This window comes from Tyto alba, unplaced genomic scaffold (assembly GCF_018691265.1).
Source record: "Tyto alba isolate M040663 unplaced genomic scaffold, T.alba_DEE_v4.0 Super-Scaffold_6, whole genome shotgun sequence".
Taxonomy (NCBI): domain Eukaryota; kingdom Metazoa; phylum Chordata; class Aves; order Strigiformes; family Tytonidae; genus Tyto; species Tyto alba.
In genome coordinates, this window is record NW_024881327.1 from 37,473,478 (window position 1) to 37,495,675 (window position 22,198).

General features: G+C 34.4%; 1 protein-coding gene across 18 annotated transcripts in view; it reads right to left on the reverse strand.

The window, feature by feature from the left end:
* Positions 1–22,198, reverse strand: part of SLIT2 (slit guidance ligand 2) — a 262,325-nt gene that overhangs the window by 58,147 nt on the left and 181,980 nt on the right. For 9 of the 18 annotated variants that reach the window (XM_042807960.1, XM_042807971.1, XM_042807967.1 and 6 more), the window contains 9 exons: positions 16,457–16,528; positions 15,691–15,762; positions 15,084–15,155; positions 13,041–13,184; positions 12,747–12,910; positions 11,971–11,994; positions 9,601–9,618; positions 8,325–8,475; positions 2,484–2,558 (listed from right to left, as the gene is read on the reverse strand). In XM_042807960.1, coding sequence (XP_042663894.1) covers positions 2,484–2,558; positions 8,325–8,475; positions 9,601–9,618; positions 11,971–11,994; positions 12,747–12,910; positions 13,041–13,184; positions 15,084–15,155; positions 15,691–15,762; positions 16,457–16,528 — 792 coding nt within the window. The remainder of the gene's footprint in view (positions 1–2,483; positions 2,559–8,324; positions 8,476–9,600; positions 9,619–11,970; positions 11,995–12,746; positions 12,911–13,040; positions 13,185–15,083; positions 15,156–15,690; positions 15,763–16,456; positions 16,529–22,198) is intronic. The other 9 variants (XM_042807973.1, XM_042807969.1, XM_042807972.1 and 6 more) reach the window with 3 other exon arrangements.

The window sequence follows — 22,198 nt, forward strand, 5'->3', positions numbered from 1 at the left end:
ATGCTATTCCTGGATGCTATGGCCTTCTTGGCCATCTGGGCACACTACAGGCTCATATTTAGCCAGCTGTCAACCAACACCTCCAGGTCCTTTTCTGCCAGGCAGCTTTCCAGCCACTCTTCCCCAAGCCTGTAACGTTGCACGGGGTTGTTGTGACCCAAATTCAGGACCCAGCACTCAGACTTATTGATCTCATACAGCTGGCCTCAGCCTAACAATCCAGCCTGTCCCAGATCCCACTGTAAAGCCATCCTACCCTCAAGAAGATCAACACTGCTGCCCAACTTGGTGTTGTCTGCAAACTTACTGAGTGTGCACTCAATCCCATTGTCCAGATCTTTGATAAAGATATGAAACAGAACTGGCCCCAGTATTGAGCCCTGGGGAACACCATTTGTGACTGGCTGCCAACTGGATTTAACTCTTAACTGTTTGGGCTTGGCCATCCAGCTAGTTTTTTACCCAGCAAAGTGAACGCCCATCCACGCCATGAGCAGCCATTTTCTCCAGGTGAATGCTATGGGAAATGGTGTCAAAGGCTTTATTAATGTCTAGGTAGACAGCATCCACAACCATCATTTTCATTTAGTTTCACAGTGGAGCTGTTCATTCTTCTGTAAGGTGCTGCACAAGACTGGAAGCAAGAAACTCGTTATTTCTCATATCAGCTGGCTTATCCGTGTCAAGCCCTTAGTCTCCTAAAATCTTATTTGTTCCTGGTGCAACATGGACACTACTTCACCCACTTCACAGGGATATTTTAAGGATTAATGTTGCATATCTAATCAATGATGCAGTGCATACACATGCTTTATTACTGATGAACCATCAAATCATTTAAACGTTTAGGCCCTAATTTTTCAATGTCATCTGTGCAGAAAGACCTTTGCACTTATCTGAACCTCCAGAAGAAATATGAGCTCCACAAAAATACAGAATTCACTCGTATTGGTGTCTCTGTGACCTCACTGCTTTCCAGTCATGCTTAACCAGTCACTCTACTCTGAATTTAAGAATGTTGTAACAACTGATAACTATATTAGGAAGTTACAGAGCAGTATTATTAAAAACTTTAACTTTTCATTAACATTTTCTCAATTTTTTCCCTTGTCACTTATCCAGATTTCAAAGCTCTTGGGAGCTCCAACAGACAGCCACACTGAGGCTGATTAATATTCTTCCTTTTCTTTCTTTTGTCTTGAACACCTCCTCAACTAAAAAGCAGCACACTAGCTTTAAATGACCTGAAATGTTTACTAAGCTACCTTTATAGCCTGAAAATATGTAATTACTGACAGCATATTCCCTTTTCCCTGTTCTTAAATACGAAGAATTGATATATGTGTGTGCATGTGTATGTCACATCAATTATTTTATTTATTTTAAAGGCACTCTTTAGCTGTAAAAAGTGCTAATCTGAGATCCCTGAGGAATGAAGAAAACTGGATATCTATGGTCTAGCACCAAAACACTGCTGTGCCAGACATCCCTACCTTCATTTTTTAAGTATTGCAGCCCAGTCCAAAGTGGCAAGGTATACTCAAGTGGATGGGTCAAAAGCAAAGTTGATTGTTTTTCTTTTTTAAAAAATCTTTGTCTATTAACTAAAAATAATAATAAGTATTTAATTAATCGTGATTGTGACAGCTGCCAGCAAGGATCTGGATAAGGTTAACAGTAGTTTAAGTAATACTTTGCTTCCCTTGAGATTTTGGCCAATAGTAATGTTGACTGATATTTTACAAATGGTAGTAACTCGGTGGCTACAAAGCAGTGCATTATTTTAATTAATTTGATCTATTTTTACTTGCATTTTTCTTCACTTACTATTTATGTTTGGACCTAATCCTGAAAAGATTGATCACAGAGTCACTAGGTCCAACTAAATGATCTACCCTTAAATATGTCTTTTACATAAGTGAAAGAAAAGGTTTTCGTAGATTTATTTTTAGTAAAAATTGCAACTGGTAAGATTATAAACTCCTCTTAGAACATGAACTGTGAAGTGGACTTACATGGATGATCTATCAAACCATTTTTTTCTGAGTCATTTAATTTTGATATTCCCCTCATCTAATGACAGTTTAATGAAGCACAGAATCAAAGGCATGTCTTGAATGTGCTGAAGGAGGCAAAATTGCCTGGTTAGGGAGTAGTACAGGAAGTTAAAAAAGATTACTGGAACCTTTTTTGAGTAGCTTATGCTGTGAGCTCCCTGCTGTGGCAGCATAACAGACCAGCTGGCTGGACACTGCAGTGAAGGTGCTGGAGCTATACACCATGAGAAGTTGTTGCTGGCAGTGCCCAGTCCCATAGAGAAGAGCTGCCAACTCTGACCTACCTCAGTGATTAATTTAAACCCATCTTGAGTTTTTATTAGAATATACTGAATCTGTTATAGATAAGAACTAAGAAAATTGGAGAAACACAGCAAGGAGTTAACATGCTATGTGAATAGACAAGGTCACTGAGATTGCACTTACATTTTACGCAGCTGAGGAAGTTTCTTAAAGATTCCAGTAGCTTCCAGGACTGAAAATTCATTGTTATTTAGTCGCCTATGAGAAATTACATCACTTTCAGAAAAAAATATTCAAGCACTGGTACAGAATGTTCTATACTAAGTGAACTTTTCAGACTTGTTTAACTGAACAGCTGAAGAACAATAGCATATATACTGACATTTCTAATTCTGATAATTCCTGTGAATGAACATTCTCATTAGTTAAACATAGGCATACATAAGACATACAGAATCAAAACCAGATCACAAAATATCATACACCTAAAACTGCAGAGAAATGTAAAAAGATGTTTTTAATTTTTCTTCTAAGGGAAGAAAACCAAAAATGTAACTAAGGAAGGATTCCATGGCAATTTATAAATAAAAATCTTTAAGAAGTACATATAAACCACTGAAGATTAGTTTACTGTTCTTTAAAGGATATCAGGTGGGGTCTGCCAAACATCTGGAGGTGCTCACTGAACACTATTTACGAGAATGAAATAATTACTTTATGCTCAATGCCTCTTTTAAACAGGGACTGAAACACACTGTGTAGGTATTCCTAAGAATTTAAAAGCAGTTCTCTGACCATGGTTTATTTTCACACCACTACATTTAATACACAGATATTGCGTAAGGACACATTAAACGCTGATTTGTAACACTACAAGATGGTATATAATGAACAAATACTAGCTGGATACTGATCTTTCCTGCCCATCTATGAAAGCTGTATATACAGTGTAGTATACTTTAGCAGCTGCTAGGTTAGGGGACCATCTATATTTCTAAAAATATCTGAACTAACGCAGTATTCCTTATTTCCTCTCTTGAAAAGAAAACGGAAATTATGAGTCTTAGATTCTTTATAAGTTTTAATGGAGTCATCTTATTAAGGAAGGGAATCTGTCCAGGTTTTATTTAGAGATCTTAAACAGGAAGGAAAAGAGATGACTGACAAGGATCACTGTGAAATGAACATCAGCTTAATTCTAAACCCAGAATGCTTTTCAGAATTGCCTTATTGCAAGACAAGATTAAAAAAACTCTAGAAAATAAAAGAAAACTGCTCATTCATCCTTCCTTCCTGCCTATTCTCAGTGATAGCCAGAAGGGAAATTAAGGTTGTAAATCTGAAGGTATGGCTGTATAGCTTCAGCACAGAACCAAACTGAGTGAAGACAGGAAGAGGTTTTTTTGGATATACACAGAACACGTGTATACCAAACTGAAGTACAAGGAACATGAATTTCAAAATATGTTGCCATCTCTGAAAATCCACTGAATAACTTAATGTGATTTTTAGTGGGAGCATATCAAATTAATTTTTGAACAGTGTTAGTTACCAAATTTCTTCATTATTGGCAATAGCTTTTTTTCCCCTGTCCATCAACAGAAGCACCAAGCATTCTATAAATGGTGACATTTTAAAATACTATTTAAGTGATATAACAACTAGTAGAATGACTTGTCAAAACATTTATTGATTCTAATACTAATTCCTTGCTGTGCTCTATTACAAACATTTCTAACCCCATTGAAAAAGGCAAACAATTTGATCCTTTCCTCTTTGCAACATCCTTTTACATATTAAAAATAATTTACTTGGTCTTCCCTCAAGTTTCTTTCACACAAATGCATTAAATCTTTCCAGTTTTTCCTCAGAAATCTTTTTTTTCTAGATGATTCTTGTTCTTTAAATTTTTTCCAAGTGATCCATATACATCTTGAAAAGTGAAGTCCTCGACACAGTATTCCAGCTGATATTTTACTACTGTTATGTACAGTAAAACAATCATTTCATATAACTTACATACCACACTCCTGTACATGTATCCCAAAATGAAATTTGTAGCAGTGCCCAATGGCAGTCCTTCATGTTTAATATGTATGATACCACCATAGCCTTTTATCTTGAACTAGTTACTGATTATTCCTCAGTTTTGTGTTTGTGGTGCTAATTAGTTTTACCTAATGTCATATGTGGAATTTGAATTTTTATTTTATTTAAACTAGTCTTATTCTGCTATCAATATTACACAACAATTTTAAGAATTTTGCACATGTTTTGAGGATTTTCAGTGTTTGAGAAATTCCTCCATACTTCTGTATGATGGAAAAGAAGCATGGGTTGAATGACTGTACTGTGTTTGGTTAAAACTGTAGCACAAATCATACCTTCTCCCTAATGTGGTGCATATGGTGATATCACGAATCATGCATCAACACTGAGGATATACCCACATGTAAAGGGACATCAAGAGTTACAACTTATGGGTTTGTGGTCAGAGCAATGACCACATGGATCACATGGCATTTCTATGGGTTGAGATTGCTGGCTTTAGTTCTAGAATTGTTAAATATATGTGCAAGAAGTTTTCATTCTATTATCATGGTAAGTGATACTACACACAATTATTACAGATGAATGGAAAATGAACAGATGTGGTGGTATCTTCCTTCTGGATCTTAATATTATTTTTTGAACCCAGTGCTCTTTACCGATAAAGACAATAATGGTAGTTGTTACCTGTCAATCACTGGATTATGAAAATGATCTTAAAAATACTTGTATATGGTTTATTCAAATAAAAGTACTGAAATGTCATTCTCAAAACAAAAAAGTAAACAAGCATTTGATGATGAAGTCTAAATATTCTGTTTTTCTGTTTTATTTGATGATTTTTCCTGTTTTATTAACACAATAAGATGTTTGCATGTTTTGGAACAATAGCCAAACCTTCCTGGAATGCTACATACAGAAGTGATATTCATACTTTCGAAAACTATCTTGTTAGGATCTGGTATTATATCAGCGATTGTAAAATCATTATAAAAATTGAACATATAGGACTGAAATTGTTTTTATTTAGTGTTCATCCTGAGGGCTCTAGTTAGAGTGCTTTACCAAATACTTCCTGAATTCTCCTAAATATTAGAATGCTACATGAATTTTTTTTTTTTTTTTGGGGTGCATTTACAGGCTTGTACTTTATCTCAAATATTTCAGTGGCAGATTAGACAGATCTTTCACTGGTTTTCTGGAAGACTGTGAGCAAGTGAGAAAATAGAAATAGTAAGAACAGCACTTGGCTCATTTATAAATGTTTTCACCTTTTATAATTAAGTATCTGTCTTGAACTATATTAGTATTTTCAGATTAAAAAAAAAAAAAAAAACAAAAAAACTATTCTAAAGAAATAGTTTTTTTTTTTTGTGTGTGTGATATTATTACTGTTGCAATTTACACAGTTGATACTCTTTTCCTCACTTTTGAGCTTTCTTTCCAAGCTGAGTCTCAGCCCCAAACAACACCCTGCAAAAAATAATATAGCCTTTATTATCACTGTTATAGAAGCATCAATGTCATTTGACTCTAACAAGTATTTTCTCTCAAATTTGGTGGGTAAAAGAAATGAAAGGCTAACTCCCTGTTCTTGTATAATGCTAGTAAATGTGAACTGGAAACTCAGAGTGGCCCTAGAACTAGACTGGAAAGTCCCAACAAGAGGAGCAACAGAGGCAGTGCATCAAATACCAGGAATAACAGGATGAAACAAGAGAAAGAGCCGCAACTTTTGCATCAGTGATGCAAACACCAGGAGAGTGTATTTAGCTAGAGCAATTAGATACTTAGAGGAAGTAAAAAACTAGAGAAATAATACCTCTTTCTCCTCTAGAATACTTGCAAGGCTGTTGAAATTTTTATTACATCAAAGACATGAAGAACAATTTGTATGGTTTATCAATAAGAAGGTTGAAAAGTGACTTTGTTACAGTTTGAGATCATCTTACTTGGATGAAGTGCTGGATAGAAAAGGGTTCTTTAACAGCAAAAAATATAAAAGAAACAATGCTGAAAACTGAAGAGAGGCAGATTCCATGTGGAAGTAAAAGTTCCTATTTTAATAAGATTTTAACAGAAGTGAAGGGAGATGATTAACTATTGTAACACTCAGGGAAATTTAAACACTCTCAGGGATTTTTAATCCACTGATACCTTCAATCAAGACTGGATGTTTTCTGAAAGAAGTGCTGTAACCAAACATGAATTATGTTTTAGTCAAACACAATTTTTTTGTTGATTGAAATTTGAGAGTTTAGGATACACAGCAGATGAAGCTTGATGACTTAATTGTTTCTTCTGAATTTAATATGTATGAATCATAATTATAGAAAGAAAACACTTGAAGTTTATCTTCCACATGTAAATAAATGATAAGAAAAGCAACAATTAAATTAATCAATATTATTATTTCTACAGGGCAAAGAGAATTAAACATGAATCCTACTAAGAATCAAGACAATGCATGCTTGTCACTTCAGAAACTCCATTTCTCATTTCTTGGTTCGGTACCTGTGATTTTTACAATCATTATTTTATGATCTCCTCCTACACTTTAACCTGTTACCCATTCCATCAGTTTTTATTCTTCAATTCAAGTAATTTTATCTCAAAATATTACAGCATAACATAAAAAGTATTTCTCAACTGAAATCTATCTCCCTTTTCCCAAGACTGTGTGTCAACTTTTTCTTCTCTGGCAGTACTTTATGAACAGTAAGTCAACAGTGTGAACATGGGCAAAAGCTGAGATATGTCACTTTTTCAACTGAATTTGCCATCATTCTGGGCACAACTAGAATTACCAGTCAGATCTGTAATTAGAACATCACTAAGTTCAACTCCTTCTCCCAGGTGAGACAGACAAAAGTCTTCATCTCTATTTACACAATATTTCAGTTTCAGATTCCTTTTCCTGTCTAGATATTCAAAATCCTTAACCACGGTCTCAGTATTTCATACCTTCAATGCTGTACTGTTGCTTTGATGCCAGCAGCAGACCGATTATCTCTTAAGAGATGTGCTATACTGTTCCTCATCTCACCCCTATGGGTCACAACTTGATCACAGTACGCCCATCTCCACATCTCTGTTCCTGCTTTACTACAACAAATCAAAGTCCTCTTTTGTCCCTCAACATTCTGCCTTGTTCTTTAAACTGAATCTCCTAGGAAAAAACATTTATTTCCTCCTGCCTTTGCTCTGCCAACGGCAGCCACTTTCATCTCCTGTCTTTGTGTTGATACTTCAAGCATCTCTGCATTCCCTTTTGCACTATGCTTTGTGCATGGGAAAACCTTGTAAAGCTGTCTTAATTTTATCTTTCAGTGCCTCCATGAAGACTGCTTCAGTTGTAATGCCTACAAATCATTCCCGTATGGCACTTATTAAGCAAGTAATAATCTGTGACTTCTTTTCTGTTCATCTCTGTTCATTATATTATTATCTCTTCTTAACCCAACTCTGTCTTGTTTGTCTTCTTTATCTTCCTCTGGTCTCCTGTCTGACACACATGATGTGTGCTTTGCATAAGAAGAATCAGCTCTATCTTATTAAACACCTAGGTAGAACTTTTTAAGACATAATTTTGGTTACTGGATGTCCTATGTGCTCTTGTAGTTAAAATAAAACAGCAAAATTAACCCCACCACCTTTCAAAAAAATCCAAGTACTCATGTACTGGAAACATTGAATAGTTACCTTATTTATTTATCAAAATTTTTTAAGGCTACATGGTACTGAAATTATTTTTATTAATATTATTTTGAATTTTATTAATAATTCATTTTAAAAATACGGACTTTTATTAATAATAAAATAAATAATTTTAATTAATATCTAATCCTTTGAAGTGCACCACAGAGGCTACATTTAATTTTTGTTGTTCAAAAAAGTAAAGCTGTGGTTTCATATTTTAAAATTTTAGTTGGTTTTTCCATAAGCAAACAATGCTTTATTATGGGTTCAACTTACAACTCTGCTGTGTACTGGGGGATGTGATCAGGAATTTTGTTGAGTTTCTGATTGGAGCAGTCCACTGTGGTCCCTTCACAGCGACATTTCTCAGGGCAAGCCAAATCTGCAAAGCAGTCTCCATTTAATTTGGATCTGTAATCTTCAGTGCCTGTGGAAGAGTCAAGTCAAAATACAGATACTGAGTCAATAAAGTATAAGATTTGGTTCTTGTGAGAAGGTTGAAAAGATGTCTGCAATGCAGATAACGGGTGGGCAACTTGGGAAATGTATGATAAACTTTGTGATACTGAACAGACACAAGGGCTTCAAGAGAGGGTTAAATATAGGGGCTTAAGATATTCTGGAAAAAGAAACTGTGACCAACTTCACATAACAGGATAACATTAACTTGAGCTTTTCACAGCTGTACTTTCTGCTGATTATGTTGTCAGCCAATCTAGCCTTGTTTATAGCTAATCACACAAATGTCACTGATTCTTTTAGAATTTATTTTCTTTCTCTGTATCAAGAATAAATAAATCCTGAATGCCACCTTTTCTTTTTCTCTTGTTACAAATTTGTATTGTTGACTGGACTTCATTAACCTCTGTGTTTTTGTTTTTTGTTGTTGTTGTTTTTTTGTTTTTTTTTTTTTTTTAATACTCTTGATACTCCATATCATCTTAAACACATAAAATCGAAAGCCCCGTTTTCAGCTTTAATTTAAAAAATGTGTGATCCTGACTTAAGCCTCAGCAGCTTGCCATGCTGTAGAAAGCTGCGTGACGTTCCATGGTGCTTGACAGAACCATGTTTTACTCATACCTCACAACCACATGGTTAGATCAAGCACAACAGAAAATCTCGCTACATTATCAAAACTGCATCCATTAGGCCAAGGATAAGAGCAAGGGAAAAGAGGAAGGAGCAGGTATAAGTTACAGAAGCATTTGAAGTTTAATACTTGCTTACATGACATGGCATTCTTATTACTGAATGTCCAGTGCCACAGTAACAGTATTACTGTCACAGATTAAATAAAAAATACAAAAAAAATGAACTATATTGAAAGTTTCCTCCACCATTTCCCAGAGTCAGTCAAAGAAAACATCCTAAACATATCAGGAGAAAACATCCAGTAAGGAACTGAGGGTGGGTGACAAAGAAAACAAAGAGAAGCTGAAAGGACCTGTGGGTTCTTCTTGGACAAAGGTGAAAAGACTGAGACTAGTAGAAGGTGCATCAGGGCTGGGAGGTACATTGTGATTTAGCTCAGACACTGAACTTTACTTACAGCCAAAATGGTGAACTCCTGCAAAAGTAAAGATAGCCAAGAAGGAAAGAAAGACAGAGTAATCCCAATTAAGACAAAAACATGAAGTAAGATCTCATGTTCTTTACTCAACTTTAGTTTGATTAGATGATGTTGCTAAAGGGTATTGACTTCAGCAGAGAGAAAGAATAATTCATTTTAAGTGGCATTAACAAATGAAGAAAATATTGGGGATAATTACAGATTTCATATAGGATGATAATGCCTTCCATGCATTATTCTTCACTATTTTGAACACATTCTTTAAAAGCTGTTCCCTTGAACATATATACATGCTATGCCACTTAAAATCTCAGTAAACCAAAGAAACATGAAAACAGATTCCTCAGTGGAGGAATAAAAAAACCCCAACAATCATCACATATTATGTTATTTAGTGTTTGTAAATGTCTAAGTAACACATATAGCTACAGGGAATATTTATATGAGCTAGCAGACAAACAGTATTTTTTTCAACTTAATGGCTGAATAACTTTCAGTCTTCCAAATAACTCCAGTGAAATTCTACTAAGACTTCCTAGTATCTGCAGACCAAGATCTCCCAATGACATATTTAAAAAAAATATAAAAAATATTTAAGTTTGTAAAGAAATGCTAGTATTTTTACAGTATTTACCGAAGTGTAAAGAAATGGGTTTAGAACTTTAAAATATCCAGTAGGCCAGGCTACAAATATATATATATTTCTTCTCCTGTGTCCAGAGTAAATCACTGTTAGCACTTCAAACAACTAAAATATTCAGGGACAAGGTCTTGAACAACTAAAATAATTTTATGCAGCATCTCCCTGATAACCTGATAGAAAGAGAAAGCACAGAATCTCTATTTCAAGAAGCAAGTCTGTAGCACTTTTTGATTAATTTCTTCATCTTCTTATTTTTTCAGAAATAGCATTTTTTTAACGGGTATGTAAACAAACCTTAGCTGCATGTGTGGCCATATTATAAACAGGCTGTGAAGACATTTGCTGGCAAGAAAACACTTCTAACTCAGAGACAAAAGTTGTGCTGGCAAGGTTGAGTAGAAGTCACTCTGTGGCAGGAATACAGCTGTTCTACTCATTAAGGAATTGAGTGGTACTACAGGTTTGAGAAATTGAATCCCCCTCTGTTTTATGCTGCTTTAAAACACATTTTCGCGGCTGCCAATGCTGACAAATTGCTGCCTTATTTTGTATTTCATTTTATTCATATTCAAACCAACATATTATTATGAGGGCATGAAGAACTTCACATGACTGCTGCAAATTTAAGTGATACATCTCACAGCATTAGAAGAGAGCTTTTAAACGTACCAGCTGAAAAGACAAAGACTAAGACCACTGCGGAATGACAATATACCTGTAGTACTTGAAAGAACAAGTGCACTGGTGTCATAATCAATTATTGTAGATATTTTTCTAGATATTAAACTATGGTAGAAAACCCTGCTTGCAAATCACATACTGTAATTCATCAATGGATTCATTATTCCCTTGTTTATTTTGCCAATCAATCATTTATAATCTGTTAGGAACAAAATGCAAGTGCATCATTGTTTTTTTATCTGTTAAGAAATCAGTGCACGCACCTGACAAGCAAGGTAAAATAAAGAAAGAAACACATTTCAAAGAGCTAGGGCCAACGCCAGTAAATCTTCTGTGAAAATATCACAGACTTATTGTAGCTTAAAGCGGTCTGTAAATTGGTGTTTCACCCCAACTCTAAAGGGTATTTTCCTTAATGGAAAGCATTTCTGATTCATTGTATGTGTGTGACCACAGAATGCCTTTAATGAAGAATATCATCTTTCTTTTCCAAGCATTCCACTGTGATTTCGTAAACACAAGGAGGGTGAGCAAGCAGTAGCTGCAGCCAGTGTAAAGCAAGAAAGCAAGACAAGAAATGTTCATTTGTAAAATGTTTATTTTTTTAAAGCTGTACTAGCTCTTTGATGGTAGTATGGTTTCCTGTGTTTAAAAGCAGCTTAGGAGCTACATTTTAAAAACAGTAGTTGCAGAAAGGCAAGGAACAAGGTAAGTAAAGGTGTTAATTGAAATATGAACTAGCAGGTGCAACCTTCTAAATAATTTAAGTAGAGGTATAATTTTGGTAGGTTGTGTGCAAATTTGTGAGACAAAAAAAAAAAGTAAATGGAGCTGCATGCTAAGCTCTTATATTCAGAAAACAGAACTACTAGTACTCTACAAAGGAAAACTATGTCTAGTTACAGGTATTGACTAATGTTAATACACATGCATCAGTTTCCTAAAAGCTATAACAAACTTTGCTTTTTTGGGGAAAAGGAGAGAGTATCTGCAGTTAGTCAATCTTACTGCAGAGCCAAACCTACCTGGAATGAAATACTGTTCTTTAGCTAAATAAGGAGAAAAAAAAAAATAGAAGATGCACCTGAATGTCAGCAAGCAAAGAATGAGTTTTATTAGATTAAGTATGGACTACAGTTAACTACAGATAATTAAGTGAAAAAATGTGTATTCACAACGAGAGCTGATAAACAACAAAGTGTGAATAGTCATAAATGTATCCGGAACATGGATAACAAACAGTTCTCATCTGGTATTTGCACTCAAGACTGAATAAATTGTAGAATGTGAAATGCACCTGGAACAGCTGGATACCATATGACAAGTTAGGATTTAGAGAAATGTAAGTAGGAAATGGAGTGAGATTAGAAAAAAGAAAACAGTAAATTTCAGTATGAGGTAAGTTGCCTGTCTAAAATGAGTATGTCATGTTTCCATATTTAGCTAGAAATTTTTAGATCTTTCACATACTCCAGAGCCTTGTGAAAATTTTATAAAATGATTTATGTTGGTGATACTTGCAGTGAATAACTTCAGCATTTCATTCTGAAGTATTATATACTGCATTTCTTTTGTTAGATTTAAAGCTACTCAGAAATAGTGCCAAATATGTTAACTATAGTAATGTTCCGTGATCCCATAGTCTATGACTTCCATGATTTCCCCCCCATTCAGTCAAAGAACTAAAAAAGATTCTGCACTGTTTAATAATTCCGCAGAGAGCCAGCTGCCTTCATTAGAACTTCTATAACCACTGTTTTTTCCAATAAAAGAAAAATAGCAGCTGAACTAAGAAAATTACCTGAGCAGCGGAATTTCTTGCTTTTGATCTGTCCGATCCTTTTGTTTGCCAGACGGCGGGGGCTGGTGCAACGGGCACCACTAGTCTCAATGGGGTTTGTATGAAGATAATCCGCAAGCCACTTCAGATGGCAGTCACAGATAAATGGGTTCTGAGCCAAATGCCTTTCATGAAGAAAAAAAAATCATAATTTCACACATTATTTCCCTTTGGTCTCAGCAGTTCCTGATATTTTTAGTACATTGTAGAATATGAAGTAATACTAAAGACAACCATAAACAAGAGCATACATACAAGGTCTGAATTGCACGTAGGGGTGAGAAGGTGCCTTTTGCAATGGTCTGAAGCTTGTTGTCATACAAAGAAAGAAGATTCAAGTTGTGCAGATCTTGAAAAGCATCAACTCGCAGGCAATTTATCTTGTTGGCATTCAATAATCTGTTTAATTGAAGACAATTATAAAATTGAAAGAATTTGCTCAGTGTTGCTGCAGCTTCAGCGTTTTTCACAGATAATTCTTTGTGTGCATTTGTAACTAGAACAAGAGCTGTAGAAACAAATACTAATTGACAGTGTCATAAAGCATTTCAGGGAATTGAAGTATCTTATTTAGGTGTTCTGAAATTATTCCTAAGTATTTGCAACTTGGAATTAAAATGTGTGGGTTTATTCAGGTAAAATCACATTTCTTACATGTGCTGGTAAAACACGTATGTGTGGTATTTGTCTGTGCAAAGAAAGAAGCTTAAAGAATCAAGTATCTGCAAGGAAAATTAGTTCCTTTTGCCAAATAAATAAACAAACAAAAAAGGAACTGAACACTGTGTTCATTAGCTGGAAGAGATGTGCAGTGGCACTTTTAATTATATGTTACTAATCAGCATGCTGCCACATTAACAGAGTTGTAGTAAAAACTGGTGGCATGGAATATATCCAAATCTGTCTTGGATCCCTTTTCCTCTCCATCTCCAAAGGGAAACTTTTCTTCCCTGTACCTCCCAGACTTCTGAAGTTAAAGCAAACAAGCCAATCTAAACCAATTCCTTCATGGTTTTGAAAAGAAAAAAAATAAAAATGTCATTCAACTAGATGCATTTTTATAACCAAGTATTTTTGATTTTTTTTTCCCCATTTCCAGCCAGAAATGGAATAGAATGGTGGATTTGAAAACCAGTGCTCTGATAAAAAGTTTTAGCACACAAGTAGAAATTTACTTAGACTGAAATGTATTGTATATGTAAAGTATATCAAGCTACGGACTTTTTTTTAGTACAGAATAAACAGAAGATGTCTCATCCTCTTTTTTTTTTTTTTTTTTTTTTTTTTTTTACAAAATCTGAAATATGTTCTCATAACCATAAACTCTTTAAAGGAAAACAGGAATGCATACCCCTCCACTACTATACTAGTTTGTGACAAAAAATAAATCAAAATGTAAACCTCTAGGTGGTGATAAAACTTGCATTTTCTTTGTATTTATTGTTTCACCATCTTCAGTAAGTTGTTAACAGACATTTTGCTAATCACTACACTATGAAATATGGACATTAAATACTTCTAATCAAGTGGGAACAAGTTTTAAATTCTTTAAGAAGCAATTTTAAATCAAGTCAGTTATTCTGCAGCAACTTATTCCAAAGCACCACTGTTTCTATCTCCTATTTCACAAATTTCTTTTACACAGTACAACTACTGCACAGCCTCCTCTGCTAAATATTGACAATATTTGATAAACGTATCACCATGACATTCTTCTTTATTTCCAGTATTAAATCTAAATATAAATGGTTTATAAGATTACATGTGAAAATTTCCAAAGTGTTAAAATAGAAGCTAGAGTTCGCAGAGTCAAAAAATTGTACAGAGAATATTATAAGAAAACATTAAAAGTCACCAATGAAACTGTACTGCAACTTTGTTTTTCAACGTGTACAACCAGAAACACAACTACGTATCATTTCCACTACATATTTTCTCTGTATAAAACATACAAATATTCCTTCTATGGTTCCCACACAACTTTATATATACTATTTGCTGCTTACAGGGCGAGACAGTATCATATCTTATGTGCTTTATCCTTACAAAATCCACGCAAGAGAGTAGTTCCATCTTAATTATTTTAGGGTGGCATTAACTGAGATATGATCAAATTTATGGATGAATGGCAAGTTGGCCTACAACAGTCTTGACTCCTTTGGCTTTAACATAATTTGTTTTTATTATACTCTGATCTTACAGATGGGATTTCCTGCCAGTTCTCCAGGCATAAATTTATCATCATGTTTACCCTTCTGAGTTATCCCAAAATAGAATAAATATTAATAAAATACTCACAGCAATTGCAGAGAAAAGAGTCCTTCAAACAGGCCCTTTGGAAGTTCTGTAATTTTATTGCCATAGAGGACACTATACCAGGAAATAATAAAGCAAACAAATCCACCATTATGAAAGGCATATACTATGTAATTTTGACTTTAAAAATAAATAAATTTCCATTTTACTGAAAGGAGTTTAACAGCAACAACTTGATACTTGCAAGATCCTTGTGTTCCTGTGAGGTAGCAGGATCACATATTTCCCCAAAAGGTGTGTTGCCCAAAGAGCTCTCAGCAGAATCAGCACCTCACTGTTTACAGCCTTACCAAGGGACCTTGGTAAGTGGATTTGCTGTTTGTAAGGACAACTAACCAGAGAATAAAATAAATGTTTGATTTTGTTCAACTCTTTGCCATGAGCATACTTATTAAAAAACAATACACTTTTAGTGTCCAGCTGCGATACAATACTCAATTATCACCCTAATATTCTGAAATTATTATCACAGCTTTCAGAATTGATTGAATTTCTACGAAAATTCTGCAGGGAGACAAAAATCCAAAATAATTTCACTGTAACAATATGAGAAATTTGATTCTGTTTTACAGGTCAAAGAGATACCTACAGTGAATTGAGTGAACGTAAGCCCTGGAAAGCATCTGGAGCTGCTTCAGAGATCTGGTTATTGCTCAGGTCACTGAAATAAATGAAATTTGATACAATTATTTCAAGCTATTTTCAAAATAGCAAATGTTAAAATAATATATAATTAGAATTAGGCATGGAATGGAGAGAGAAATTAAAATATTTATGTGAGACACTGCCAATGAATTTTAACATAAAACCACTAGAATTGACAGTAAGCTGAAACAAAAAGCATGGTTAAAAATAGACCTTTCAAATTCTTGGAAAAGAATGACAAAAAGATTTACTTTTCCTAATTGCTTAAGTACATTTTGTAAAGAATTCTCTGCTGTGGCCACAAGACTACACAGCCTCAAAATATACTGAAATAACAGTGGCTTATCCCCATTAATTTATTTTGTTATAGGCTGTTCACCACAGTAAAGTCTTTCTTCTATGAAATAATTTAAAGACTTGGTAAAAAACAATTATTATTAATGTGACAAGATGCTATATGATCTTAATAATCAGGCTGCCATATCAGTCAATCTTCAGCAGTCAAAATTTCTTAAATGCTCACACATCAACTGAAGTTCCTCTGTATGACCTTGACTTGTCTTTTATTTTTATGTTTTTATGTTGATGTTTTTATGATGAAGACAGATGTATACCAACATCTATCATAAAAAGAATATTTTTATAAGTTTTTATATGTGCATGAATATATATGAAAATGAAAAATTAAATCTAAATCACTGAGTACATACATTCTTCGAAGCTTTTTATATGGTGAGAAAGCTCCAGGAGGTATGACCTTGATTGAATTTTGTTCTAACCGTCTGCAAAAGAATAGTAACAACATAAAAATACAAACCCCAAGCCAACTAACAATCTAAAGCCATAACAAACTAGAAGGGGTAGACTTTAACAAAGTAGTCTGCTTTTCCTTTCTTTTTCAGTATAATTTTAATCTTGAGAAACAAGGTCATTTCATTTCAGTTTTCATTACAAAAAATATCAGTTCTTATCTGTAAAACCAAACCTCTTAACGTATAAAGTGTAATGTTGTAAATTCAAACCAAATCTTCATTTTGTATCCAAAGAAAATTTATTTTCAGAGCACACAAGATTATTGTAAAATTTAAGGTAGAACTGTCATTCAAAAATTCAAACTCGAGTTACTGTTAATTGACTCCCAATGTATTACTGACATACAGCAATTTCTATAGTAATTTTATTTAGAAATGTCTATAAGACTTCTGTGACTTAATAATTGAAATATGCAAACCATAGGAATGGGGAGAGAAATGTTTTTACAGAACAATTAACATAAGTTGTTACCTGCAGTAAGGTAAATGCCATATTTTTAAACATGCACACATGATTTCTTTAGATATAGTACATAACACATTTTCTTTAAGATACAATATTAGGATTGCACGGCCACATTTCTGACTTCTTTAAACAAGTATTTTAATCTAAAATTGTAGTTTATGTTACTGGCCATGCTCACTTTGTATGTATAGTGACTGTGACTGAAACTTGCCATACTGCAAAGTGTGAATTTACTGATGGAAACAGTTTTCCAATAATTTTTTTAACTTCCAGAGCTTTGCATATGGGAAATATATGCTGATACAGACCTATGGCCCACTTGCCAACAAGTCAAAACAGACTCAGCAATAAGAACACTTAAAATAGGAGCTATTTCTTCACAGACCACAGTATTTCATGGTTATGGAAGTGAAAAATTTTCTATTACGTAGACATAAGGAATGAAACTATTTATACTAAAATGTACAGCGGGAAAAGGCAGTATTATTCAAACTATATACCATGCTTATCTAATAAGCTTTCTATTTCCCTCTTTCATGCATAGGTATCAACTCTTACTATTATCTATGTGCATAAAAGCAATGCCAAAAATCTATTTCATATAAGGAATCAAAATTCTGTGGGATTTACTGCACTATTTTAAATTACTCAGACATTGACTCAGAATCTAAGGTCAAAAAGCCTTTTTTACATATAGATGCAGGGATATTAGCCTATTTGTTTTTCCTTTTACCATGGTCCTATTAACTCTTCTGTTTCAGTTTTGCTCTGATAAAGAGACATATGAGTCTCTGTGTGTGCAGTGTACCTAATAAGGTCATATATTCACTTTGAGTAAGCCTTTCCAAGAAACTATTCTTACAATTGTTTCTTTCTGTAAAGTTTCTCCAGAGATCACAGTATAGCTGAACTGAAGAAAGATTTTTTGCTGCCTTTGTGAAATTTTGTTCAGATGAGATATTTATAAATTTAATACTCAAAATCTCTTAAGTCTGACCATGCTTTACTGTAGCAGAATTTGTTCTTGAATGGCTTATAAAGAAGCCAAGAAAAAGAGTCTCAAAAAAAATCTTCCTAACACACAGAAAATCTCACTTCATCAGAGATGTTTTAGACAGGGTTTATGTTTTTAAAAAGTCTTTAACTAGGAAAATGTTGCCACCTTGCTACAGTTTTCAGGTATATTTTAAACACTGGAGGGAATTCCGTGGCACAAGACTGTTAACCTTTTCCACAAACACAATATTCTTTCATAAGCTTTCTTCGTCTTGGCTGAGCCTTTCAGATTCATGAAACACATTTTGCATCAGACCAGGAGTACTGACTAGGCTATGAAGGAACAAGGTCACTCTTCTCCAGTACACTTGAGTAGATGCAGAAGGCAAACATCTGAATAAGTAAAAACTTGTTGAAGTTAAAGGTCAACACCAAGTTAGACCAAACCCAAGCATTTTCTTTCTTACACTACATTTTTAGCTTAGTTTCCCTAGAAAGTAAAGATTATGCATGCTTATCATCTAGATAGTTTTCTACTCAGCTGGTTAGGTCAAAGAGAGGTAAAACCTTCAGATAATAAGTTTCTAAAAATTTCCTTATTTTAGCAATGGGAAGGAATTGAGAAACCAAATTAACCCAGCCATGAAGGGAATGGCAGCCATCCATCCATTCCTGTTACACACTCTATTTGGCAGCAACCAACTGCCTAACCACCAGGGACAGCCTGACCAGACATTTATCAGATGTGTAGCTTTGAAAACCAGCCAAAGAATATCTTGCACAGTGAAACATGTAGGGTATATGCAGAGGACTGGAAAGGGGAGGCAAAATGGATGAGAAAGGATTAGGCCATATTACTGAAGAGGACTTGCTGGAGAGAGAGACGCTGGGGAAAAATGCCTCTGTGTATATGTGAAAGACAGATATCATAGTGGCAATGCTCCCACATAAGGTAGTCACAAGCTTCATTTATAAATGTTGCTTATTAGCCCATGATGTAAAGATTTGTATAGTGCCAGAGGGGCTCCAGTCTACATTCACTGATCTTATAATGCTCTTAACTAGACACGATATGGCATGTACCTTGAGAAAGACAAGATCTTGTGTTTCTTGTATTAAATTAAGATACAAAGTATTTTCCAATATATTCTTTTAATTTAAAAAAGTATTAGTTCTATATACTGAAGTACCTGACAGGATACATGTGTGCCATTTTTCATGACAAGATGGAATTGCAGATTTAATTTACTGCTGTTCAATTTGTCTACAAATTATAGGGGTCAAAAACCTGAAGAAGTCCTACTGCAGTATGTTTCTGAAAGCTAATTTTCTAGCAGTTCTAATAGAGCAAACTACCAATTCACTGGTGGATATGTAAAATGAACTCCATGTCAACTTTACCTAACATTTCCTTTTAGTGAGAAATTTATAGTCTAATAGACAGACTGTGCAGTGCTGGGATAAATTTGCAAGCTCTTCTGGATAAAGGATTTGTTATAGTAGGATCATCTAAGTATGTCTTTTCTTAACTTACGCCAAAGTGTATGCACTAAAACACATCACATTGTAGAAAATGAGATCAGTAGAAGAAAGGAAAAATAAGATTATATAAATACAGAAGAAAAATCTTTTATACCCCACTTTGTCTGTAGAGATGGTAAATTAAATTCACATTTCCAAGCTTTGTTATCCTCTAATCTCCTGCTTTATCTTCCTAGAATCTGCTAAATTTTACAGAATGCAAATTTGCATCCACCATTCCAGAGAAAATCTAATTAGATATATTCCAGGGTCACAAAGACAGATAGACTAATATCTAAAGGAAATTTGAGTTCTACTGATAAAACCCATAGTAATTAAAAACTCCTTTATATTAATTCCTCATATTAAATGAAACATTTTTAATTCTGGAATAGGATGGGATGTAGTTATCTATTACTGAAAAAGTCAGCTATTAAGTGCTTGAAACTGACATAGCCAGAAATACCATCATATCACAGAACAAAAAGCTAGCATCAGTATTTTTTCATGGAACCTGTATTAAATTTTGTGCTTAACATCTCCTCTCAAAGTCATCCCAGAAGTCATTCTTTTTTATAAATGATCATCTATGTATCATAAACAGTGCCTTGGTGGTTTCTTTTTCAAAAGCCACAGTCAATTTTAGTAGCATACTTAATAAGATAAGATAATGGAGGAAGACAGTTAAATACATGCTTCATCAAAGCTTGCACTGCCTCATGTATAGGAAGTATTCTGCCCATCACCACACAAACGCTAATTAATGCTCTTGATTTTAAGTCTCCTGCTCCTTTTAGTGTTTCACTTCTTTGAAGTCCTGCATCAATACATAAGTGTTTTACCATCTTTTAGCACTGCCAAACTGGCTGAAACCTTTTTTGAAGACTATTCCCTAATCTCTCCTATCTAAGAAATGTACTGTGAACATTTATTTTTCTAAATCTCTCCCCCCTGCTTATCACTGCAGACACTGTAATGTACAACCATCTACTATTCTAAGAAACAAAGGTGCTTTTGCAGTTGTGACTTTCAACCTAATCAAATCAAATCAAAGTAGGTCCTCAGACAGTAGATAGATTCTTCCCACCTGGTCCCCAGAGAGCCCTGTGACATGTAAATCACCTGACACTTTCCAGGAAGATGCCGTTCTCTACTATAAACCTGCAGCACACCATTACTGATTACTACTTCCACACTTACAGAGACAGGCAACATGCTTATTTATACTGACACTATCAAACTAGCTTATTTTCCCACTATAAAAAGTCATTTCTGTGAAAGACTTCTGCCCCAGGAAAGAGGGCAGACTGGGAATGAAGAACACCCTGTTCTGTACAGAATCATTTTTATTTTAAATCATGCAGATGGGGTACAACATACTCAGCCTGATCAGTAGAGAAAGGTTAAAAATACTGCACAGAGATGTGCTGCAACTAAATGCATGTTAAGGGGTCAGAGATACATCTAAAAAACTAGTATTTCATAATAATAAAATAAAACATATTCCTTAAGAAAACACCAATTTGAATATGGAGCAGCAAATTAACCATATATTTTATAATTAAACAATCAGAACATAACGTCTCGATTAAGTAAACTTGGTCAATACAATAGTGGCTTTAGCAGCTAATAAATCTATACTTTTAATTCCAGCATCTACTCATTTATAAAAAGCCTGCAAGAAGCTTGTCAAGAAATCCCAAAAGAATTTTTACTACAGAGAAGAAAGTGTAAGCTGTGCAATGAGTCTGATGTATTGCACAGATGCTGATTATACATGGTAATAAAATTGACAGCTCTTCTTTGCATTTTCCCCATCTGCTTTTAAAGTAAATGGCAAAAACAGCTGTCAGAAAACAGAAAATAGATTTCAGTGATGGGATTCAGTGCAGCTTCTGAATCTGAAGAACTGCAATACAGAGCCAACACATCTCTCATCATATGCAACATCTGCCAGGGCTTGGGGTTTTTTTTGTTTGTTTTTAAAATAAGGAAACAGTAATGGTCTCCCTTTGCTACAGGAATCCTTGAGGCTATTAAACAAAGTACCTTCTTTTCTTTCTCAACAACTGCACCTCCAGAGTGTTTATATCCACTAAATGTCACTTCTAACTTTAGCAGCAAAAGAATTCTGTTGAAATCTATGATATCATCCATATCTAACAAAACAAAAGATGTATTCTGAATGACTATATTACTTGCACTTTAGAATTTCAGGCTGGTTGACAGATTCCTAAATATTTGCATATAAAGAATCACTGTCAGTGTTGCCCTAATGCTTGCTAAACTGTTAACATCCAGTCTAATTGTTCTATCAAATATTGTAAATGACAGATGACTCCTTAGTCTGCATTATATCAAAAAAAAGTAACATGAATTGTCAATCTAAAGCTATTAAACAATTCATCACATTTACCCAAAAGCAAGTCCCAAACCTGCATTTGTTTAATTTTTCATCACAGAAAGGGCCATCTCAGTGCTATGAAACCTACAGCACAATTAATGATCATAGGCTTTACATTCCTTAATTGTTACAGATTCAGGGTGTAGGCAAAATACACCACTTCTTAAAGAATTATTTGCTCAGTACTTTGGCATCTGTCAGAGTGCGCCTCCAGTGCAATTTGCCTGAGTCACCTAGAGTCAAGTTAAAGCCT